The 21538-nt window shown below is 37.6% G+C and overlaps 2 protein-coding genes across 2 annotated transcripts in view; one reads left to right on the forward strand and one right to left on the reverse strand.

Moving 5' to 3' along the window:
* Nucleotides 1–21387, reverse strand: part of LOC149772617 (uncharacterized) — a 40024-nt gene extending 18637 nt beyond the window's left edge. Inside the window, exons 1-2 of the mRNA XM_089947558.1 lie at nt 21130–21387; nt 20196–20292 (exon numbers count right to left, since the gene is read on the reverse strand). Of these exons, the coding sequence (XP_089803684.1) occupies nt 20196–20292; nt 21130–21262 (230 nt within the window). The 5' untranslated portion in view covers nt 21263–21387. The remainder of the gene's footprint in view (nt 1–20195; nt 20293–21129) is intronic.
* Nucleotides 1–21538, forward strand: part of LOC149772614 (uncharacterized) — a 419962-nt gene that overhangs the window by 134223 nt on the left and 264201 nt on the right. The window lies entirely within an intron of this gene.

Below are 21538 nucleotides of genomic sequence, written 5' to 3' on the forward strand. Positions count from 1 at the left end.
TCGTATTTTTCTTCACTCGAGAACAACCATATCGATATTGGATCAGACGCGTTTATTTTCTTGATAAATCTGAACATGGAATCGGAATTATTATTCTCCGCAGAATTTTCCGCAGATTTATTATCTGTGGGATAAAATTTAACCGCACGATCCCGCGGAAATATCATCACCGATTGCGACCACGCGTGGGAATTGTGATCGACAATCTCGATTGGTGCTCCTCGTGATCTGTACGGTGACGAATATAATATTTCTCCTGATAAGGTTTTTACCGTGATAGGAAATTTTAATTTTTTACTCAACGCAGCTACGTCGTCCACAGATGCACCATCAGCGACAGTCTTCGCCCACGCATTAATTTTATCTAGCCTCAATTGAGTCAAACCAGATCCACGTCGAGCGTTTTTCATGTGCTCGATAACACGTTCAGCCACGCAATTTATCATCGGTGATTCTTTCATCGCAGGTAGGTTTTTTACGTCCGGATTGTTATTCAGCCGATAAATTCCATAAACAACAGCGCTGGCTGGATAGGATCTAGCATAATAAGGGCCATCGATTCCCAGTAACAATCCGGGTTTAGAATTTTTATCAAAAACAACGTTTTTCTTACCACCACGCACAGGATCTCGCTTATCGCGAATAATCCAGGTATCATCAGGCATTTGTGCGATAAATTTTATTCCAAAGATAAATCGCTCTTCGGAATGTTTGACCTTTATATGTTCGATTATTTTCTTAGCTCGCTCCAGATTCATCGTAGCATCAATGGAATTTGTTTTCCAGGTCGACCAAGTGTGAATCGCTCCATCGTCGAAAAACTCTTTTTTCGCTCGGTCAACTTCAGGAATAATATATTCTGCCTCATCAAGATCAAATGCATCCATGATTATATTTTAGACAAATGTTTAAATTATAATGCATTGCAAGTGGATATTAATCGGTTCAACAAATAATTGTGACAAATCCTGCAGAGGCGATTATTGCGGCGCTCACATACATGCGATTCGGCGTGGTAGCAAAGGACCACAGCGATGTTTAGTTTGTCAAGTTGGCACGCGAGGGAAAACTCGATTGTGTCTGGCTTGTGGAGGAAAGAATTACCGGGAATTACGGCGATATTATGAAAAAAAATCTTCCTCAGTTATAACTTGCGAAGAAGATAATATTAATCGATTTCAAGCTAATAACGATTTAGACAAATAGATTATCTTATAATGAATCCAAAATCAGCTATTCCTGAATCAGAGATTCCAGAGAAAATTATTTCCGAGTTTAAAACTCATCCAACGATCACGGGATATGAGTCGTCGTCCGATGGTATCGTTAGGCATATCAAAACGAAGAATCGGGTCGGTTTTGTTTGTAATTCGGGTTATCTGTTATTTACCATTAACAAAAGCAAAAAACGAAGATGCGCAGGTTATTTCTGTCACAGGTTTGTATTCGAATGCTTCTACGGACTTATTAAGAATAAATTAGTTATCGACCACATCGACCACTTAACAACAAACTGTCAAATCTTCGGGTGGTAACTCCGAGTGAAAATTCCAAATTTGGTAATGCCGGTGGCGTACGGCGACCAGCTAAGGCAGTTAAATCAGTAAATCGAGAAACAAGCGAGGAGATTGTATTCACATCGATGAACGCCGCCGCAAAATATTTTAGTATTAATCCAGCATCGGTGCATCGTGCAACAGAAAAAATAATCAACGCAACATTCTCCCACAAATTCGGCGAGTGGATCGAATTTTATTATATTCCGATAATATCAGATTAAAATCTCAAGATTTTCTAAAATTAAATTGAAGATTACAAATATAATATAAATGAACGAGGAAAACGTAAACAATATCATCGAGGCCATCGAGAATTTGAAAAATAAAAATGTAAATTTATCTTCGGATTTGGACGCAGGTAAAATCCGGTCCGAATTTGAGACGATCGTCCAAGGGAAACTCGAATATAGGTACACGCTACCATCCGAATATAAGTTTATAAAGAAAATCCAGATTGCCATGTACCAATCGCTTGCGTCTGTCAGCGATGATCAAATCGAGGATTTCGTTAAATTATCGACGCTGGTAGAAAAAGTAAGGTCGAGTTTATCAGACGAGTACGAGTCGAGAAAAATTACAAGTTCGCGCGTCAGGCAGCTAAAAAAGCTGGTCGATGAGAGTAAAATTAGAATTGGAATCGAAGATTCTTAAGATTCTTAAAAATTTCTATCAACAAAAAAAAAACAACAAAATTTCAAGAATCTCCGATTCTAATTTTTATTATTTTTTTTTTATTCATTTTACTGAAATTGTACAATTTTCTTATTTCTGACTACCATTTACCCCATCAAATTTACGAAATTATATAAATTGCACAATTTGACGGGTATTTACCCCAGCAGATTCACGAAATTATATAAATTACACAATTTGTTGGGTATTTACCCCATCAAAAACATAAAATTACACAAATTTCTTAATTTCCCTGATTTTTATTATTTTTTTATTATTTACTAAATTAATTTATTTACTGAAATTGTGCAATTTTCTTAATTTTGACGGGTATTTACCCCATCAAAAACATAAAATTATATAAATTACTCAATTTAACGAGTATTTACCCCAACAGATTTACGAAATTATATAAATTACTCAATTTGACGGGTATTTACCCCATCAAAATTAAGAAATTTACTAATTTTGAAAAATTTCCTGGTTTTTATTTATTTTTTTGGTTATTTTTCTCTGGCGGGCAGATTTAAGAATCTTCGATTCTACGATCTCACCAGCAAGTTGATACTCAGTGTTTCCCCGCGTATATCAAGCAAATTTCCATTCTGGTCCGTCAGTTTGAAATTTATCTTCGATAATAATCGATTGTGGCATCGCAGGTAAAACGGATTTACTGGCTCCTTTATTATCAAAAAACCCGGAGAGGCGCTAGGTGAAAACGAATATAAGATAAATCCCTGCTGCACCTGCTCTGACACAGACGCATCTGCGTTATAGCTACCTTCAACGACGTCCGCGTGAAGATAAATCGCGATAACCTCCGTTATATTGACGATACCCGGCGAGATATGCCGTCCCCCTTCCGTTTGATCATTATTGTGTTTGAGAATTGATTCTGATTGTATTTTTTTAGTCCACGCGGCATGTAATTTCGGAAATAACTCATTGATGGTATCAGTGACGGATTTTCTCATTTTATCAACATCATAATCGGGAAATTTGAAATTTGGTAGCGTTTCCTCGGTTAATCCAAATACTCTCATGATTTTTTGTTTTTCTCCTGAATTTCTGATCAACGTGAAGCTGCTAATAGGAAGAACATAATCGGCAATTGATATATCGTCGATTATCGCCCGAATGAACATACCATGATAATATTCAACATCATTCGCGAGTTGATTTAAAATCTTCAGACGTCCGATAATTTCGCTGCATGAACCTGATTTATTTAAGATGCACTCATGAAAGGATTCCCGCAATAAATTTAAATGTAATTTATGTTCTTGATTAAATTCGTTGATGGTTTTTCTTATCATGATGCCTTCTATGGGGAATATTGTCCTGTTAATGTTAGTAGCGTCGAAGATTTTCACGCCGGGGGGAATTTTGGGAAGAACCAGCCACGAGAGAATTCTTTCGTCCCTAAAAGTAAAAGCAAACATCAACATGTTAAATTTGTGGATGTTCACGAGGCCGATGGCAGTGAGGATTAGAGACTTGTGTTTGATATCTCCGTACCATCCCTCATCAGTAGTAAAATCAGATTTTTTTGGTTCCGGTTGCTCTGGAGGAGCTTCCTCGTGCCAACCTGGAATAAAAACATCTGGTTTTTCTGGTTTTTCCAGAGGTGGGATTTCATGCCAACCTAGCACTATCCTAATCGATGATTGGTAAATATCGACGATATATGGCGATTTTACCTCGATTATCGATGACAGCGTTGGTTCGTGTGCTAATATTTTTATTCCTGTATTAGCATCGCCGGTTATATTTGATATCCTACTGGTAAATTCCTTATCTAGTTGCTCAATTTCGTAACTGCCTGTTGGTATGCCAACGACGATCCAATCGGGAGTTCCATCGGGTTTGTTTTTATTGGCAAAAACAAGTGAATTATTCGGCGATAATCTACCGAATGGTTTTGATCTGACATTGGGCCAGCTATTATAGACGCGTAACTGTGACAGCGCAATTTCCTTGACGCTAATTGGTATTGGAAAATCGATACTAAATTCTGGCCTGGTTGAGCTTGCCGATATCAGCGTTGTTATCGGTGGTGTCGTGTTTGTCACGATCTGAGTTAGTTCGGACATTATTGATATTCATTTGTTCAATCTCGGAGTAGATATTTACCATCATGGAAAATTCTAGATCGGATATAACGTCGTCGTTGAGACTCAGAAAGCAGCGATGATAATTTCGAATACGCCTCGTTGACCTGGGATAGTTTACTCGTGTACAGGGATAATTTTTCATTTGTGCATGAGGATATTTTTTTTGCGATAATATTGAGAACACCGGCAATTGTTGTTATTGATGATATTACTATCGTTGCAACAATTGGCGCGATTGTTGTTACCGCGGATAAGATTATTCCCGCACCGGCGACTATTGCACTTACCGCGTACACAGCAACATCGATGGTAACTAACCTGCGCTGGTATTTCTTTATTTTTATCTGATACTCGTCGAGAAGTTTTTTTAGCGAATCCTGCCATGAACGCGCCTGATTGTATCGGTAATCCGATGCGGTCATTTATTAGTTAGTTTATCTAACCAATTGGATATATTCCGGATAAATATTCGAAAATTACTTGACAATCGGCCATCATCATGGTTCTAATTAGTGGTTCTAGCCTAAAAGTTTTCGTTGTATTTTTAAATATAGTAATAACAAAAAACCCAGGATAATATTCACGAAAATCATAATCATCGTCCATTATTACATTGAATTTTGTCATCAAGGAGATAATATATACTCGATATACGCCAGTAATTGGCGAAGTAAAGCTAAATGTGTTATTCTCAGGTGTCCACTCAATATCTTGTATTTTTACCACAAATGGTACATTACAAGGAATACTTTTTGTTTCTACCTCCGCTGGTATCGAAATACGCGCTAATATTCCAAGATTCATTGACGATATTTTTGTGTTAATATCGCTAATTTTTGTAGTTGCGTCAAGAAGTTTCGTGTTAAAATCTCGAATTTCTCCGTCGTACACCGATGTATCGACTTTTTGACGCGCCAATTCACGTACCACGTTAATTTCCTCGTTGATTTTAGTAATATCCTCGTTGATTTTTTTCGTTTTCTCGCTGAGATCATCGTGTGATGTTTTATCGCTTTTCTGACTCATTACGATATTTATTTCGGTAATATCGGCGAGAATATTAGTAATATCCTCGTTGATTTTTCTTACTTTATCGCTAAGATCGTCATGCGATGCTTGATCGGCTTTTTTCTTTGCTAGTTCGTTTGCGGTGGAGGAAGTATCGCTGGATGTTTTTATATCATCCTCAAATTTTTTGCTAAATTTAGCTAAGGCATCGTCGAGTTTTTTAAGATCGTTATTTAGCCTGTTAAGTCTTTTTGTCACTCTGTCCTGAAGATCGTCGTATAATGTTTTATCGGCCTTCAGAAGCAACGTTGCTGATAGCTCGTTGTCCTTTTTTCCACATCCGCGATATTAGCCTTCAGGGGTAACTTCGCTATAATATCGGCGATATCAGCGATGGATTTTGATACCGAATCTGACAGGCTAGTAAATTGATTAATGCGATTGTTATATTCGTCTCGCTTGATTATATCAGTTATTTTGATGTTGCTTGTTTGTAATCTTCCTTCGCTGTTCTGAAAAATAGCAACTTCGCCAGGATCTACTTCTGACAACGACAGAAGATTATTAATATCATCCCTGGTTGCGAATTTTGATAGATCGACGTCAGCTACTTCCTTCTTCCTGTAGAGGAATCTCCCGTAAATATCAACCATGATATTTATCTATGGCATATTCAAATACGATTCTATGATACGGACCGGATGATTTTGAAATTGCATCGAGGACGTTAATTGATTCAGGACCGCATATCGGTGGATCCATTAACGTCTGCGTCGGAAGTGTCGAATACCAAATCTGAATATTTAACTGATAAATTCTTTTGGTGGAGCTAGTCCGTACGAGTCAAAATAAACAACTTCGCGAGGATTAATCGCGTAGGCGACCCAATGTGTGCCAGGACCGGTATTTGAATCGAGATTTATTATTCCTGTCTCGGTGGGGTTTGGTTTTTCTGGTAGTTGATCCCGCATAAATACGCCTCTGAAAAATTTTATTTTTTTATTTTTTGCTTCGTTGAATAAATCTAAATTTGAATAGGCCGTGCTAATCTTAGGCCGGATCCGTATGGGGGGCGTCTTAGATAGAGGCCGCTTCCCTTTTTTTTACCATATCGCCCTCCCATTACTTTGTGTACTAGTTTGTCGCCTACAGCTCAGGCCGCACCTAATCCTATCGCTTTTGCAATTGCCGGAAGAGCCCCGATAATAATCCAGGAATAGCAGCTAGGAAAAGGAAAATTCCGCCCGTTTTGACCATGTCTCTGATGGCACCTATACTAAGATTCACATGAACGCCGGAATTCGCTGATTTGGCTTTGGTGAAACGTTCACGTTGATTCTTAGTTAGCGACAGTTTGTTAGGCCCGCCCTGAATTTGATCATTTTTCAGGGTTAATTTCACACCGCATCGCTTCGCTGTTGCTGTTTGAAGTTTTTTCATCTGACCCGGGGTCAGAGTTACACTGACGTGTTCGTATGGCATATTAATAATCGTTTAATCTAAATTTAGAAAATCTAGGTTTTTGTTACATTTTCTCGACAGGAGCGTCGATGATTCTCATTCTGCCACTAATTCCTTCCAAGATCATTGTTCTATCGCTGAGAATAACCGCAATCGCTTTGTGATTACGTCCACCTGTGTTAATTCTGGCTTTGAAATGGATATCAACGACAGATTGCTTTACCAGATCGAGATGCTCCAGGGAAAAATAGTAGACTGGATAAAGTTTATTAAAATCTAGCTGCGATATTTGCAATCCGGTATCGATATTTTGATCACGACCCATGAAACTTAGCAAGCGATGATACGCGCGGGCCGTAGAATAATTTTCAAAATCAATCGATATTTCCTCGGATGGTTCTTGTTGGCCATTTACTCTCAGAGACACATTTGTTGCTCCAATGTGATCAAATATCATGTGACTGTATAATTGATTATATCTTTCGGTACGCAAAAAACCGATAAAGATATGCCTAGGCGCAGAGGTACCCTGCTGCGATGCAATACGCCAGGTAAAATCGCCATTAATATTGATAGTTGTGGAATCTGTTGTTGTTGTCAGCCAAGACATAACAGATTTACCGCCTTGGTTCATGAATGATAATAATTTTTCTTCCTCGATTATTGATGGAGTTATCGCTGGCATCCACAAGGTAAATTTGAGTAATTTTACCTGGCCGCCATTGTGCGTGACGTCATTGGGACCTATCACGCCAGTAGCGTAATCGACAGCACCTTCTCGCCAGATAGCATCGTTGCTATTTTCCTTTCTGACAAACGTAACGGTGTGTTTTGCTCCGTAGATAATTTTCCTGAAATGCCTGCAAAATCCGAATATATGGGATAACGGAATAGCACAAGAGAATCTTCTGTTACCTGGTGCTAGCGCGAGTTTTCGCGTGGTAAATCCGAGATTATAATCAGGATAAGATGCAATGATCATATTTTCGATACCAGCGGGAGCGGGATTAGCGGCACGATCGTGGGGTTGTCTGATAAGAAACGGCCTACTTTCGGGACAATCAGAATTATCCTTGGTAAACATCATACTAGGGCCAGCTGATCTAGTAAAATCATCCGAGTATCTAGCTAGGCCTATTATCGTCGTTGCCAAATCAACATCATTAGAAATTGACTCAATTTCTCTTCCGTCAATCATGTAAGTGGCGCTCTTGAATAATGCCATAATACCGTTGTTAACAAAGCCGACCCTAAAATCTGCTGCATAGGCGGTATTATCTGTTTTAACAACTTCCCCGATAACTTCGATATATGCCTCAGATGGAAGAAAATATCTTGTCGTATCGTGAACTTGAATTTCCAAGTGATTGGGTGTGTTTGGTTCAACTGCAACGTACGAGAAATACTGAAAATCACGCACGGAGGTGTCCTTGCCTACAGGCTCATCCATGTCGAACACTTCGTTTGACACTTGTGCGAACATTTATTATTAAGAATTATCGTCTAAAACGAAGACCACTACCCGAAATAAAACTTGTATTTGCAACTTCCTGTACTAGATCATTTATTTTTTTATTTGCTGCGTCGTTTATAACTTTACTGACATCAGCGGGCATTTCGCTGGTGCTAGGTAATTTGATAGGCTGCTTTTTTTTGCGTATTAAATTCGATATTTTACCTTTGACAACATCGAAGCCTTTACTGGCCAAATTACCAACGCCAGAAATAACAGTCTCGCCGATCTTTCCTATTGCTTTTGATGCGATTTGCTTAGCTACAGGTCCGATTTTAGGGACTATCCTTGTAACAAAACTTTTAACGATATCACCTAATCCGTTGCCGTGAATATATTTGTACACGGGCAATCGAGAGTTAACTACACGGACCTGTCTAGGTCTGCGTTGATGTTTGTGAACAATCATGTTATTTCAATTATGTTGTTTTAACCGATGAGTTCGTCAACGAGCTCCTTGTAAATGTGGGAATCAATGACACCGCCGCGAAACAATCGCTGACAAATATCTGAGGCCTCGTTGATTATTTCGGAAGAGTTATTTCCGGCTCGTTTTCCTCCTATTAATATTTCGAGGCGAGATACGTCGTTGACGACGCTGTCAGGACAAACGGTATATCCGCTTCCTATTTTAGGATCTTGTGGTGGCGGTGTGCTTGGTCTATAATATGGTGGCGATGGTGTTCTTTTTACAGGATAGTGTGTTTTTCTTTGAATTTCTTTATAATCCTTGACCTCCTTTAAAATTTTTGAATATCCGAGATCGTAGTAGTTCATTGGCTTTCTTAAACTACCAAAATAAATTATCGCCGGCCAATCTCCTTTTCTGACTACGTCAACAAATTGTTCTCGCAAGAATAATCTTCTATTTTCTGGAGAATAATCCGCAGCGACAACTAATCTTGTAAATTCATTACTGAGCATATCTATTTTGTCTTCTCTCAAATAATCATCAGCAGGTATTCTACGATCAATTGATCTTGAACGAGATGCAATTTCTTCCTCAGTTAATGCTCGATCTCCCTCGTCCGCAGGTGGTTTGTAGTCGCTTGGTTGAACTATTGGTTCCTGGTCGCTCTTATCTTTTTTCTTTGGTTTTTTCTTTTTTTCCTGAGGTCGACTTCTTTCTTTTGGTCTGGCTCCTAATTCCCGTGGTTGAAATTCTTCTTTTAATTCCTGTGGTGGAAATTCAAACTCCTGTGGTTGAATATCTTCTTCTTGTGGTTGAATATCTTCTTCTTGTGGTTGAATATCTTCTTCCTGTGGTTGAACTTTTTCTTTTGGTTTTGCTTTTCTTCGTGAAGATTTAGGCTTTTCTTCTTTCTCCTGTCGTCTTTTTTCTCTCGTTTGTTTAATTTCTTCTTTCTTTTGTTGCTTTTCTTCTTCCGCTAGTCCCTTATTATACCGCGATTTTTCAGCTGCACTTGATAAATATAAATTATAAGTCGGATCGTTTTTACTTGCTTGTGTTAATCCAAATTTAGCTCTGAATAATGTATTAATCCAAGTCTCGCGACTTTTTAATTATTTTTTAGTCCTTCGCCTGTTAAAAAAGCGCCTCTTCTACGGTAGGAATCTTCGGCAAACGCACCAAATTTCACAAGATCATCGGTAGATTGAATCGGCATTTTCATTATCGTATTCCAACCACCATCGGTAAAATTTTTCTTAATTTCATCGAGAATAATTTGTTTTCTTATAGCAATATTTCCTGGTCTTTGTGCCTTCGGTTGTATTCTTGGTATTTGTGCTGACAAATCCGGTAATATTCGAGTGTGTTCCTCAATGTTTCTCACCATGGGAACAATTCCGCGTTTCCTGATATCCGGATCTTTTTCGTCACCATATGCGATTCGCTCGGTTGTTTCGGTAACTGGCTTTAGCCATTTTGACGACAAATCGGTAAATTCATATTTCGCGTCTTCGTAATCACGAACGTTTTTCTTGAATAATTCTTTTACTGGAATAAATTTCTTTAGTGCCGCTAATTGTTCTCGCGCTAATCTGGCAGAATGAGGCTCTCCATTTGTACTAGTTTTCGAACTCATATTATTTTCAAGTATATTATTTTAATGTGACGTAAAATTGGCCAAAGTAGCCCCATGTTGCAACAAAAAACAAAAATTATTTCCTGACTTTTATTTTTCCTGTCTCGAACGCTATATTTACTAACACACCGGCGCGACCACCCGATGCACTCGGTCTGAAATGCATGAAAATTAGCTTCCGTAGAAGGCTTTATTTTTGAATTCTGAGGCTTCTACGGAGAAAGTTCTCGTAGGAAGCTTTATTTTGGCTGGACGCACTGGTCTGTTAAACTTCCCTGCTGCTCACACATTTAAGATCTTTGATGCTGGCTTATGTTTCATAAATTTGCTATCAATGATAAATCGATTTCCTGACACTGCAGTTAGAGTTGCAACGGATTCATTTTATATCAGAAGCAGATACTCAGAATCACTGGCTCATTTTACAAGCAGCGATGAATCATGGAGTTCGTGGAGAATAAAAGTGGAAATGTTACATGGATATTGCGAATCCGCTGATGTTACGATTAAGGATGATTATTGTAAATCAGAATTATCAGAAATGTCTTCTGCACCATCTGTGTATGATCCAATCACTAGAACACAAAACTGTTTATTTAAACGGACCCGGTGGGTCCGGTAAGACAACTCGAGCGATTTAATTATTTCGAAATTCAGATATGATTGTGCTTACACCTACACACAGACTAGACAGGGAGATGAAACAACGAGGAGTCAATTCTTGTACTTATCACAGCTTTTTCAAATACAGCGGCGGTGTATGGACTCCAGATCGAATGGGAACAAAATATATTCCCGGGAAAATAATTTGGGATGAGATATGCACAGTGTCGTTAGATATATTAAAATTGTTCCTGGATTGGCTGCTAACAGCGAATACTGCAGTGATAATGTGCGGCGATCACAATCAGCCACCTCCGTTTGTTGGTCCATCTCCACATGATTGGTTAAAAGATTTTGTTGATTATTATGAAGAAGTGTCTGATGATCATAGAGCACTTGATGCAACATTGAAGGAATTTAAGACATTAATCAGATTACAACTGAATAAAATTCAATGTGAAATCATGCGCGAGATGATTCTTGAAACTTCAATGAACAACTTTTGGAAAACATGGAAACCAGACGATTTGATAGTGGCAAGTAGAAAGATAGAGACACACTTCAACAGCAGCTATTTCAATTACAACAAGAAAAATTTCCAATGCTGCCAGTGCCGTTATGTTACAGACCAGCTGATACGCGGTTACAGAATATAGATGTTGATATTCCTGGGACAGAGTCAAGGAAACAGAATTTAGTATTGAATGATATTGTGCTAGTTGACACTGATGCTGTCAAAGACACACTAAAAATGAACAAATCCCCGTGGACACTGGGATACGCAATGACAATTCATTCATCTCAAGGACTGACTATCAGTGATACAACTGTCTGGATCGTTGATGATCGAATCGAATGGTCAAATTTAGTTTACTTAGCTGTGTCCAGAGTCAGAAGAATATCTCAACTACAAAGAATTGTCTTGGAAGAGTCAAACCCTGATAGCGATGAAAACAACAGCGACATAATAAAAAGAAAATTAGCCGGTTACAAACAGAGTGACAAAAAAAATAACAGAGAATTTGATCTTGACACTGATTTTATCAGCGCGCTAAAACAACAACAGAATAATCACTGTGCAAGCTGTAATTGTATAATGCTATGGCAGTATTCGAGTAATAATCCAAGACAATTCACCGTAGATAGAAAAGATAACAGTCGCGGTCATACACGTGAAAATATCATGTTGACCTGTATTGAATGTAATCGACATCGGGGTGCTGGCACCCTTGGTGCTAGTTAAGTGATCTAGGTGGTAATTGTGTGTCCTCGGGAATTACTTGTAATTGTTCATGTACAAATCCACATTGAGGAGCTGTCAAATCCAGCCTGTAGATTGCTGGTCTACCAGTGGATCTAATTATGTTAGATATCTTATGTGTCGTGATGCTCCAGATACGATCAGTCGCTCTCGCTTTACCACCTTCAAGTTCACCTGGTTCATATAAATATCTCACAGTGACATTACCTAATATTGGCTGCACTGAAGAATCACGTTGTACAGGTATATGTTTTTTTGTGATCGCGATGGCAGGTTTCATGTTGGTTGTTCGAGTAATTTCATTATTTAGCGCAGCTATCACACTTGGTAATCTTGTAATAATAATAATAATAATAATAATAATGCTTTATTTATAGAGGGTGACTCATTAGTCAAGGACTATTCTCCCTTGAGGCCCTCTTAAGGAGAGTATAACAATGCACATTATATGAAGATGGCAATAATTACTGTTTATTTTAACATGTTTAGTGTTAAAATACTAAATTCCATTATCTGTTAGAAACACATACATGCTCATGATATCTTTTCTTAAATACTTTAATATTTTCAGCAGATTTTACATGTAGTGGAAGCTTATTCCACAGAACTGTACCAGAGTATTGAAAACTCTTTTTAAATTGCTCTGTTCTTGGTTTTGGTATTAGAAGGTTTCCATGTGATATTGATCTCAACTGGTATTGTGCTGAAAAAGGCCTGAATAAGTCTTTGAAGATACTCTGGTGCAGTTCCATGTAGACATTTATATAAAAGAACTGCCTTGTGAAAATCTATCCTGTCATATACTGTGAACCATTTGAGTTCTGTAAATAATGCTTTTGAGGGATGATCAACAGATGCATCTAAAATTACACGTGCTGCTCGTTTCTGAAGTTTATAAATCCTGTCAAGCTCAGATTTGGCACAGTTTCCCCATACATTAGAACAATAATCCATTGTTGGAAGAATATATGACTTGTAGTATAGACTGCGAGTTTCCATAGGTAAATATTTCTTGATTCTGCTGAGAAGGGCAATTTTGGATGACAGTGTTTTACAAAGCTTATCAATATGGTCATTCCATAATAAATTATTATCTACAGACACACCTACAAGCCTTTCATGTTTGACATTTTCTAATGGATGATTATTTATTGCAAGAGACAGTTTTGGGTTCCCTGATTTGTGTAGCTTTTGTGATGTCCCCAAAATCATGCATTTTGTTTTACCTTCATTAATTACCATCCTATTTTGTTGTGCCCAGTTTTGGACTCTGATAAGGTCTGAGTTTAATTTCATTTGGATAACTTCAGTATCAGAACTAGATGTATACAAAGTTGCATCATCTGCAAACAAATCTGTGTTTGTGGATTCATTATTTAATGGTAGATCATTGATATAGATAAGGAAGAGGAGAGGGCCCAAAACTGAGCCTTGAGGGACTCCTGAATGAATAGTGCGAGTTTGAGAGCTAATATTGCCAATGCTTACTTGTTGAGACCTTTGGTTTAGGTATGATCTAAACCAGTTTAAAGAAGGATTGTCAAATCTGTAACAGTTCAACTTTTGCAGCAGAATTTCATGATCAACAAGATCAAAGGCTTTCTTGAAGTCAAGGAAAACAATCCCAGTCATATGTCCATTATCCATTTCCTTCAGCCAAAGATCAATTAATTTGGTAAGTTCTGTTTGGCACGAGTGGTACTTTCTAAATCCTGATTGAGCTTTATGAAATAGAGAGTATGTTTCGAAAAATTTATAGACCTGAATGGCTACATGCTTTTCAAATAGTTTTGACAATACAGGTAGAATTGATATTGGTCTGTAATTTCCTGGATCCTCCTTTTCTCCTTTCTTAAAGATAGGTGTAACCTTTGCACATTTCAGTGTTTCTGGAAAATTACCACTCATTATACTTAAATTTATGATATGCGTTAGTGACTTTGTTATTACTGGTGCGGCAATTTTAAGAATTCGTGGACCAATACCATCCAATCCAGAGGATTTATTAATATTAACCTTAACTAGCATATCAAAAACATCAGCTTCACTAACATTAGCTATTGAAAAATAATTATCATCAGGACTTTTAGCTTTTATAAATAATAGAAGAGCATCAAGTTCAATTGGGATATTAGTCTGGTTCTGAATACTCTTACTGGAGATGCTTATGAAGAAATTGTTGAACATTTCCACAATGTCTTGTACAGATGTTGCTATATCATCATTTTGCTTAAGTCTAGGGGGAAGACAACTATTCTTGCGTGGGTTCAGCTCTTTTAGATGCTTCCACAATGTTTTGGTACTCTTACTTTCATTAATAGCCTGTTTATAGTAGTTCTCTTTTGCCTTATCTATCAGGTGCTTAGTTTTATTTCTCCACTTTCTATAGCTTTTCATGTCTTTTTTCTTGTGGAAATTATCTCCTAGGTGCCTAGCCTCATTGATCTCAGGGGTGATCCACTTGGGTGTAATTTGGTGTGTAACCCTTTTTGTTTTAATTGGGGCATGCTTGTCTAAGGCTGCATTGAACATCTGATACCATTTGTCCAAGGCAGTGTTGACATCAGCTATAGTGCAGACTGATTGGAAAGGTTTGCAAACTAAATCATTTAAGAACATTTCCTCATCAAACTGTTTGAAGTCCCTGTATTGAATTTCAATGTGTTGGCCATTTTTAGATGATTTCGGAACATGTCTAGTTATACAGACTGGGTAGTGGTCACTCAGTGCATACACTGGTACCTTAATTTCACTTACGTTTTCAGGTTTATTAGTATAGATATGATCAATGATAGTAGCACTTTTATCCGTTACTCTAGTTGGGGTGTTAATTAATTGAGTAAAGTTGTAAGTTTCAAAGCTACTTATCCATGTTAATGGTGGAGTTTTCATATAGTCAATGTTAAAATCCCTAATATGATCATTTCTAAATCTTCCTTAAGTAATGCTTTTTGAATTTGAACCTCAAATCTATCAATCCAATCAGCTGTGGAACTAGGTGGCCTGTAAACCGAACATAAGAGTATTGGCTTTGATTGGGCAAGGGTTACTTCGATCCAGATACTCTCTACCCCAATAGTCTCTAGATCAACACGTCTGTTATAACTAATGGAACTGTCTACATAGAGAAGAATACGCCCACCCCCCATGGATTCCCTATCTTTTCTTTCAAAGTTGAACCCCTGTATTTGGAGAGCCAAATCATCAGTATCGTCGGAAAGAAAGGTTTCACATAGACCTAGAATATTGACTGATCTAGTTTGCTGTAATATTAACTTTATCTCATTCAGTTTAGGAATGATGTGTTGAATATTTAGGTTGATTACTTGCAGACCTCTTTTGAGGAGGCCAAATACATGACAATTTTGATCAGAGGATTGATCTTCAGACAAGGCAGTATGCAATGTATTGTTTTAGACTTGACAGATTTCTTTACATTGCCTTGATTATTTACATAAACATATGAAGAAGATAACATACAAGATCCATCTGTTGTACCATGACCACATGTAGTGGATATTTGAGAATGTTCAATATGAGACTGATTTACATACATACAAGAAGACATTGACATATTAGACACTTGGGGGGCCTCAAAGGGAGAAGTAACTTGAACAGTATCACACAGTTGTTTACATGTTAACAAGTTGCACTTTGTACACAAATCAGATAGTGCCTGAAACCTGTTTATAGAATTATAATTATTGCATTGAAAAGTATACACATATTCTAATGCATTTTGTTGCTGGATATGTGTTGCACAGGCCTGTTCATCATAGCCTTCTACCTATTGGTATGTGCACAACTTTTGCTTATGTCCTAGTTCGTTACAAAGATGGCAGCGAATCTGTTTTCCATGCAGACACCTCTGTGTTACATGACCGTGCTCTCCACAATACAAGCAGTTGTCTGACTCATGCCTAACCCCTTTTATAAGTCTTATGTACTGGTCTATATTCCTAAGGAGCATGGCAGTACCTCTGTTGGACAAGTGTATTTGGTCTCGCTGGTACAATTGTTGGTTCACTCGATTGTCTTTGAAGAAGGTCCAGTATTGCGGAACAAAGAGTATTTGGAAATTTTCACACAACATACTTAGGGTGTCATTTAGTTGAGTCATAAGTGCATCCCTTCTTGGCGGTAGACCTGAGATGATTATTTTACACTCTGCGTTTTTGGACCTGATGGCATACAACAAACTTTCATAATCATTCTCAATGCCCTTCAAAGATTGGCCATTACTGTAATTATTGCCACCAATGAGAAGAATTACAGTATTATATGGTGACATATCCATTTCCAATATTTTTTCTGTAATAGTGTTAATAGTAGCACCTCTATGAGTTTTTACGTCAGTTTTATATAACCCTCTTGTTCTTACTCCTTTGATTATTGATGATCCTATGAGAAGAGATCTGTCTTTAACTATGTTGTTGATTTTGACCAGTGGGGGGTTCAGATGCATTGTTTGAACTTCTTGATTTCCATGACTAGACTGACTGAGAGTTTGGTGACTGCTGTATTTAGTATTTGTATTTAATTTAGCTCCTTGTTGTGGGTAATTGGAGGTTGTCTTTAGAACAGTTTCTTCAGTACCTGGACTTGATGTCGAATGAGACACATGATGGTCAGTGTTTACAGCATGTGCTTTAGCTAACTTTTGGCTCTGCCCATCTAATACCTGTAGAAGAGACTCATCTTGTTTAATTGGTGTGGTTGCATCTGTTTGTGTGCATAATGATTTTTTTTTCTAATAGCTGGTTTTGGTATGGTCTGAGTGCCCTGACATGCTTTCTGGTCCTTTGACATGTTTGTGTATTGTGTTGTCGGGGTTTTCTGGCACACCTTTTTGGCACCTGGTTTATCCATTTGAACACTGTGTAGACTCTTTGATTTTAGTGCAGAGAGTTCCTGTTCTAACCTTTCTACTTGGGCCTGGAGAATACCTATCACTACTAAGCACTGTGTGGAGGTATAAGGCTGGTTATGGGTTCCATGGAACTCAAAGGATTTTGTTGCACCTATCATAAACTGGGGTCCTGGAGTTTCCTCCACATTGATAGCAATCTGGCTTATTTCATGTAAAGCTGTGTTACTGTTGACTTGATTTGGAAATCTGTGGGCTTCAGGGATGGGTGTTGAAGCCCTTGGCTGAGAGGTAATTGATTTCAATATGGTGTTGTCTACCATTTGCTGCCAAGTGCTGATAAAATAATTTACCCATTCTGTGTAGCCTGGCCCTTGTACATGAATTTTACCAGTTGTTATGTATAGAGTTACTGTGGCAGAATCTGTATGCATGGATTTATAGATCAGTCCATTGTGTGAGTGTCCCTGCTGGAAGTGTAGATTCTCATCCAAGAATTTCTTGATTGTTGGAATTTTGTTGGAGTCAGCTGTGATTGTTATACTCTGCATATTATGTTGGATTTTAAGAAAGCTTGGAACTGAAGAGGAGTCAGCCATGTTGGATTTTGGTGTTACACAATCTTGGTAGGTTGAATCTATTTCAAGTGAATATTTCTCTGCAGTATTGAGTGTGTCTATATCCTTTGTATCATTTAAGAGATCATCTTGGGTAAATCCTGAAAATGAATCTGATGAATCTGATTTGAAATATGAGTAGATCCACTGAGACAGTGAAGAAGTGGCCATATTTGTTTTACTGTTCTTTTGTCTGAATATGCAAAAATGCAAATCTGTACTTATATCCACAGACTGAGTTTACTAAGTTACCCTGACACCTTTTGCACTGCCTAGATTAGTTGCAACCCATTCACGCGATCTCGTACCCCGAATGAATTCCTTCGCGTACTGATATCCAAATAACCGCTCAGCAAGTGTTCGATTAAATCGCTCAACAATCGCCTGATCACGATGAATTTCAGTATGACCTCGTCTGATAGTAACGTTACGTTGCTTCATCAGCAATGATACTGCACCCCGAAATTCTTTGCCAGGATCAACTTGTAGCAGTTGTGGCCATCGTAGACGTCCTCGTTGATAAATTCGTTCAAAAGCATTGGCTACTTCAGATGCTGTTTTGATTGATAGCGGTTCTGCATCTTTATATCTACTTGCAACATCAACTACAGTTAACGCGTACTTGTATGTGTTTTGACGTCTTTGGATTTTAATAGTATCGTGTGGCAGGAATAATATATCGGCTAGATGAACTTCATTTGGCACACTAACATTAAAATGTGCAAAGTGAATTTGTTGAGGACTCGGTAGATAAATTTGCCATATTGCCTGTTTGGATAACCAATTTTTAGCAGTAACTCGTGTAACTTTTGCTGCTTCAGCGAGTTTACTAACTGCTGCGCTACCTCTCCAATATCCTTTTGGGGAATAATAAATCGACTCCATTATATACCAGCACCTAGCACTAATTTACCTTTCATTGCGGATTTTATTAACCAACTAGCTAACTTTTCTTTGAAAGATTTATCAGTGATGGCATTCAACGCGTGAATTAATTTCACATCCGCGAGATGGCGCTGTTGCAAATCCTTACTTCGGTAAGCTACATCATGCGCATGACAGGCCTTATCGATGGCATTTATCGGATATTCACCTGGATTGGGCTGATCTAAGGCATCAAGTCTAATATCAAGTCGGGTTCCAGGACCACAGTAATTATATCCTGGGAGGTGTTTTTCTCCTGGGTATTTAGCCCACGGAGCTCCTGGTAACTTTGTTAACTTGGCTGCAATATCACCTTTTCTTTTTTTACTCGACGGTATAAATTTGAACTTTTGTACCTCATCGTTCACACTTGCCTGTAAGCGCTTGTCGATTATTTTTTGTTGTAGTGGTTGTCATGTCCGCAGTTGGGGTACGTGTTCTGCATTTCACACAATATAAATCCATATTATTTTATAATATATCTAATGGTGATCACTGACTGTTCTGCTACAAAATGACGAGAGCCAATCAAACATAACCCGGTGCTACCAAATTCAATTCGTATGATAATTATAGGCCCATCTGGGAGCAGTAAGACGCAGTTGTTACTTAATTTAATAATGAAGTGGATGAAGTGGGATAAGTTGTATTTGGTAGCTCCATCTGTGGACGATCAGCGATGCTACAGTGTGCTAAAAGATTTTAATGAAAGTGTAAAGTCGCTAAATGACAGTGATGATGTTGTTGAATTTATTACTAGTATTGATGAATCACCAAGTATCGATGATATTGACAGGGGCATCAATAATTTAGTCGTATACGATGATGTGATGTTGGACAAACAATCAAATCCTGCCAGGATATTTTCACGCGGCAGACATAAAAACGTGGATGTGATTTATGTAACTCAACGATATACACAAATCCCGAAAGTGATCAGAGACAACTGTAACATTCTTGCGCTGTTCAACAGCGTTGACACACACACGTTACAAAATATACATCAGACTTGGTGCAGCGGCGATATGGATATAAATAAGTTTAAACATTTCTTTAGTCGTGCTCAGGCAAAACCACATGGATTTGTAACGATAAACTTACATGATCCTCGAACACGGTATCGAGTTGGGTTAGATACAATTTTTAACTAGAGAGCAGCAGAGAAGGGCGACGACAGGCAAACCATGCCAGGATATTTTCCAGAGGCAGACACACAGACATGATTTATGTAACACACAAATACCAAAAACGATCAGAGACGACAATAACAGCTGACAATTTTTAATTCAGAGCAGCAGAGAGGGCGGAACAACACCGAGTGTTTTCGCAAGATAGTCCCTTGTATTAGCAGAAATAGTTGTATAGGTAGTTATTTTCATGAGATAACCCTTCAAGTCAGCAGAGAAAGCCTATTTTGTCATGTTTACTGACTGGAGGGTTTATTTTGTGAAAAGAATCATTCTAACTAAAATGTTCTCGATAGAAGGCTCTGTTAAGCGAAATAGTTTGTGGGATTCGCCCTCTCTGCTGCTCTACTCCTGGAATTACCATTGTTTTCTCTTCCTCCAGTACATGGTGCTTTTAGGAATGGACTTTGTGAAATTAACTTCATACTGCTTATGTATTTTTTCCTGAACGCCATTACCTGTAATACAAAACAACATTAAAACACCTACAGACTGTACAGTCAGACTGATTAAAACATTAACATATCGTTCAAACATCATCTTCATGGTAAAACTTGGGTAAATTTTAATCTTGCTAAGATTAATGTGAAATTTTTCAAAATTTCTTTTTCCAGGACTTAAGTTATGATTTTACTTATATATGAAGCAGTCTGAAAATTTAGCAGTAACCTAAAGACCTTTTTGGACTTCGATCAATAAATACTCAATAAATTCACAACTTTATCATAATACCAGGGCAGTCCCTTTTTGGGCTTACATGTATCACTGGAGTTAACATTTCCAAGACTGACAATTACAAGGTTATAGCTGTTAAAATAAAATTGTACAACTTAGGTTGCTTTGAAAGTTATATATATATATATATATATATATATATATATATATATATATATATATATATATATATATATATATTGAAAAACAAAAATACCTACTCTAATTTTAAAACTGGTGGAAGAGGAAACTTGTTTTTGACCTTGTATATCTTTTCACATTTATTGAAATTAAATCAGTCAGTTCTTTTAACAACTATTTTGTATTACAATTATATAATGAATATCAGCTACGCAGCTTCGAACACATTTGTCAATTTATACAAATACCAGGACTAAAAAATTAGTGCCAAAAGCCGGTGCTAACCAATGACTATGCTTGTATCACGTGGGCTTCTATACTTGCTTACAATTTAATTACCAGTCATACATATATAATATAGTGCTGGGCGGTTAATCATATAGTCAGTTTATACTTGGGCAAACGAGATAAAGTCGACACTCCGTTTATTTCATACTCACCTATAATATTTGGGTGTCCAATTTGTGTTGTCTTTCCATTTGTGTTCCACACCTCGAGACACGATATTGCCTCTTGGTCGTAAACTTTGTCTTCCAAAACCACTTTACTGTAAACCGATACATTCCCCAACATATCGAAATCACGGCGTTGGTATCTGATGTATACATATTAACTCTTTAGATAAATCATAAATCAAAAGAGAACAAAATGTCTGATTTTTCTGTCAAGTATTCGCCTTCATGTATCGGAGTCACGTTTTTGTCACGCAGAAATAGCCGAGGTTGTTCCGTATGATCATGGCTGATGAAGCTGACTATGATGGGATATAAAATTATGAACTTATTTTTTTTAAAAACCAATTACTACATTGAAAAAGCCGGCACATTTCGATTTGATGCGTTAGAAAAT

The sequence above is a fragment of the Sinohyriopsis cumingii genome, unplaced genomic scaffold (assembly GCF_028554795.1).
Source record: "Sinohyriopsis cumingii isolate HCF-2022 unplaced genomic scaffold, ASM2855479v2 utg001339l, whole genome shotgun sequence".
Lineage (NCBI taxonomy): Eukaryota > Metazoa > Mollusca > Bivalvia > Unionida > Unionidae > Sinohyriopsis > Sinohyriopsis cumingii.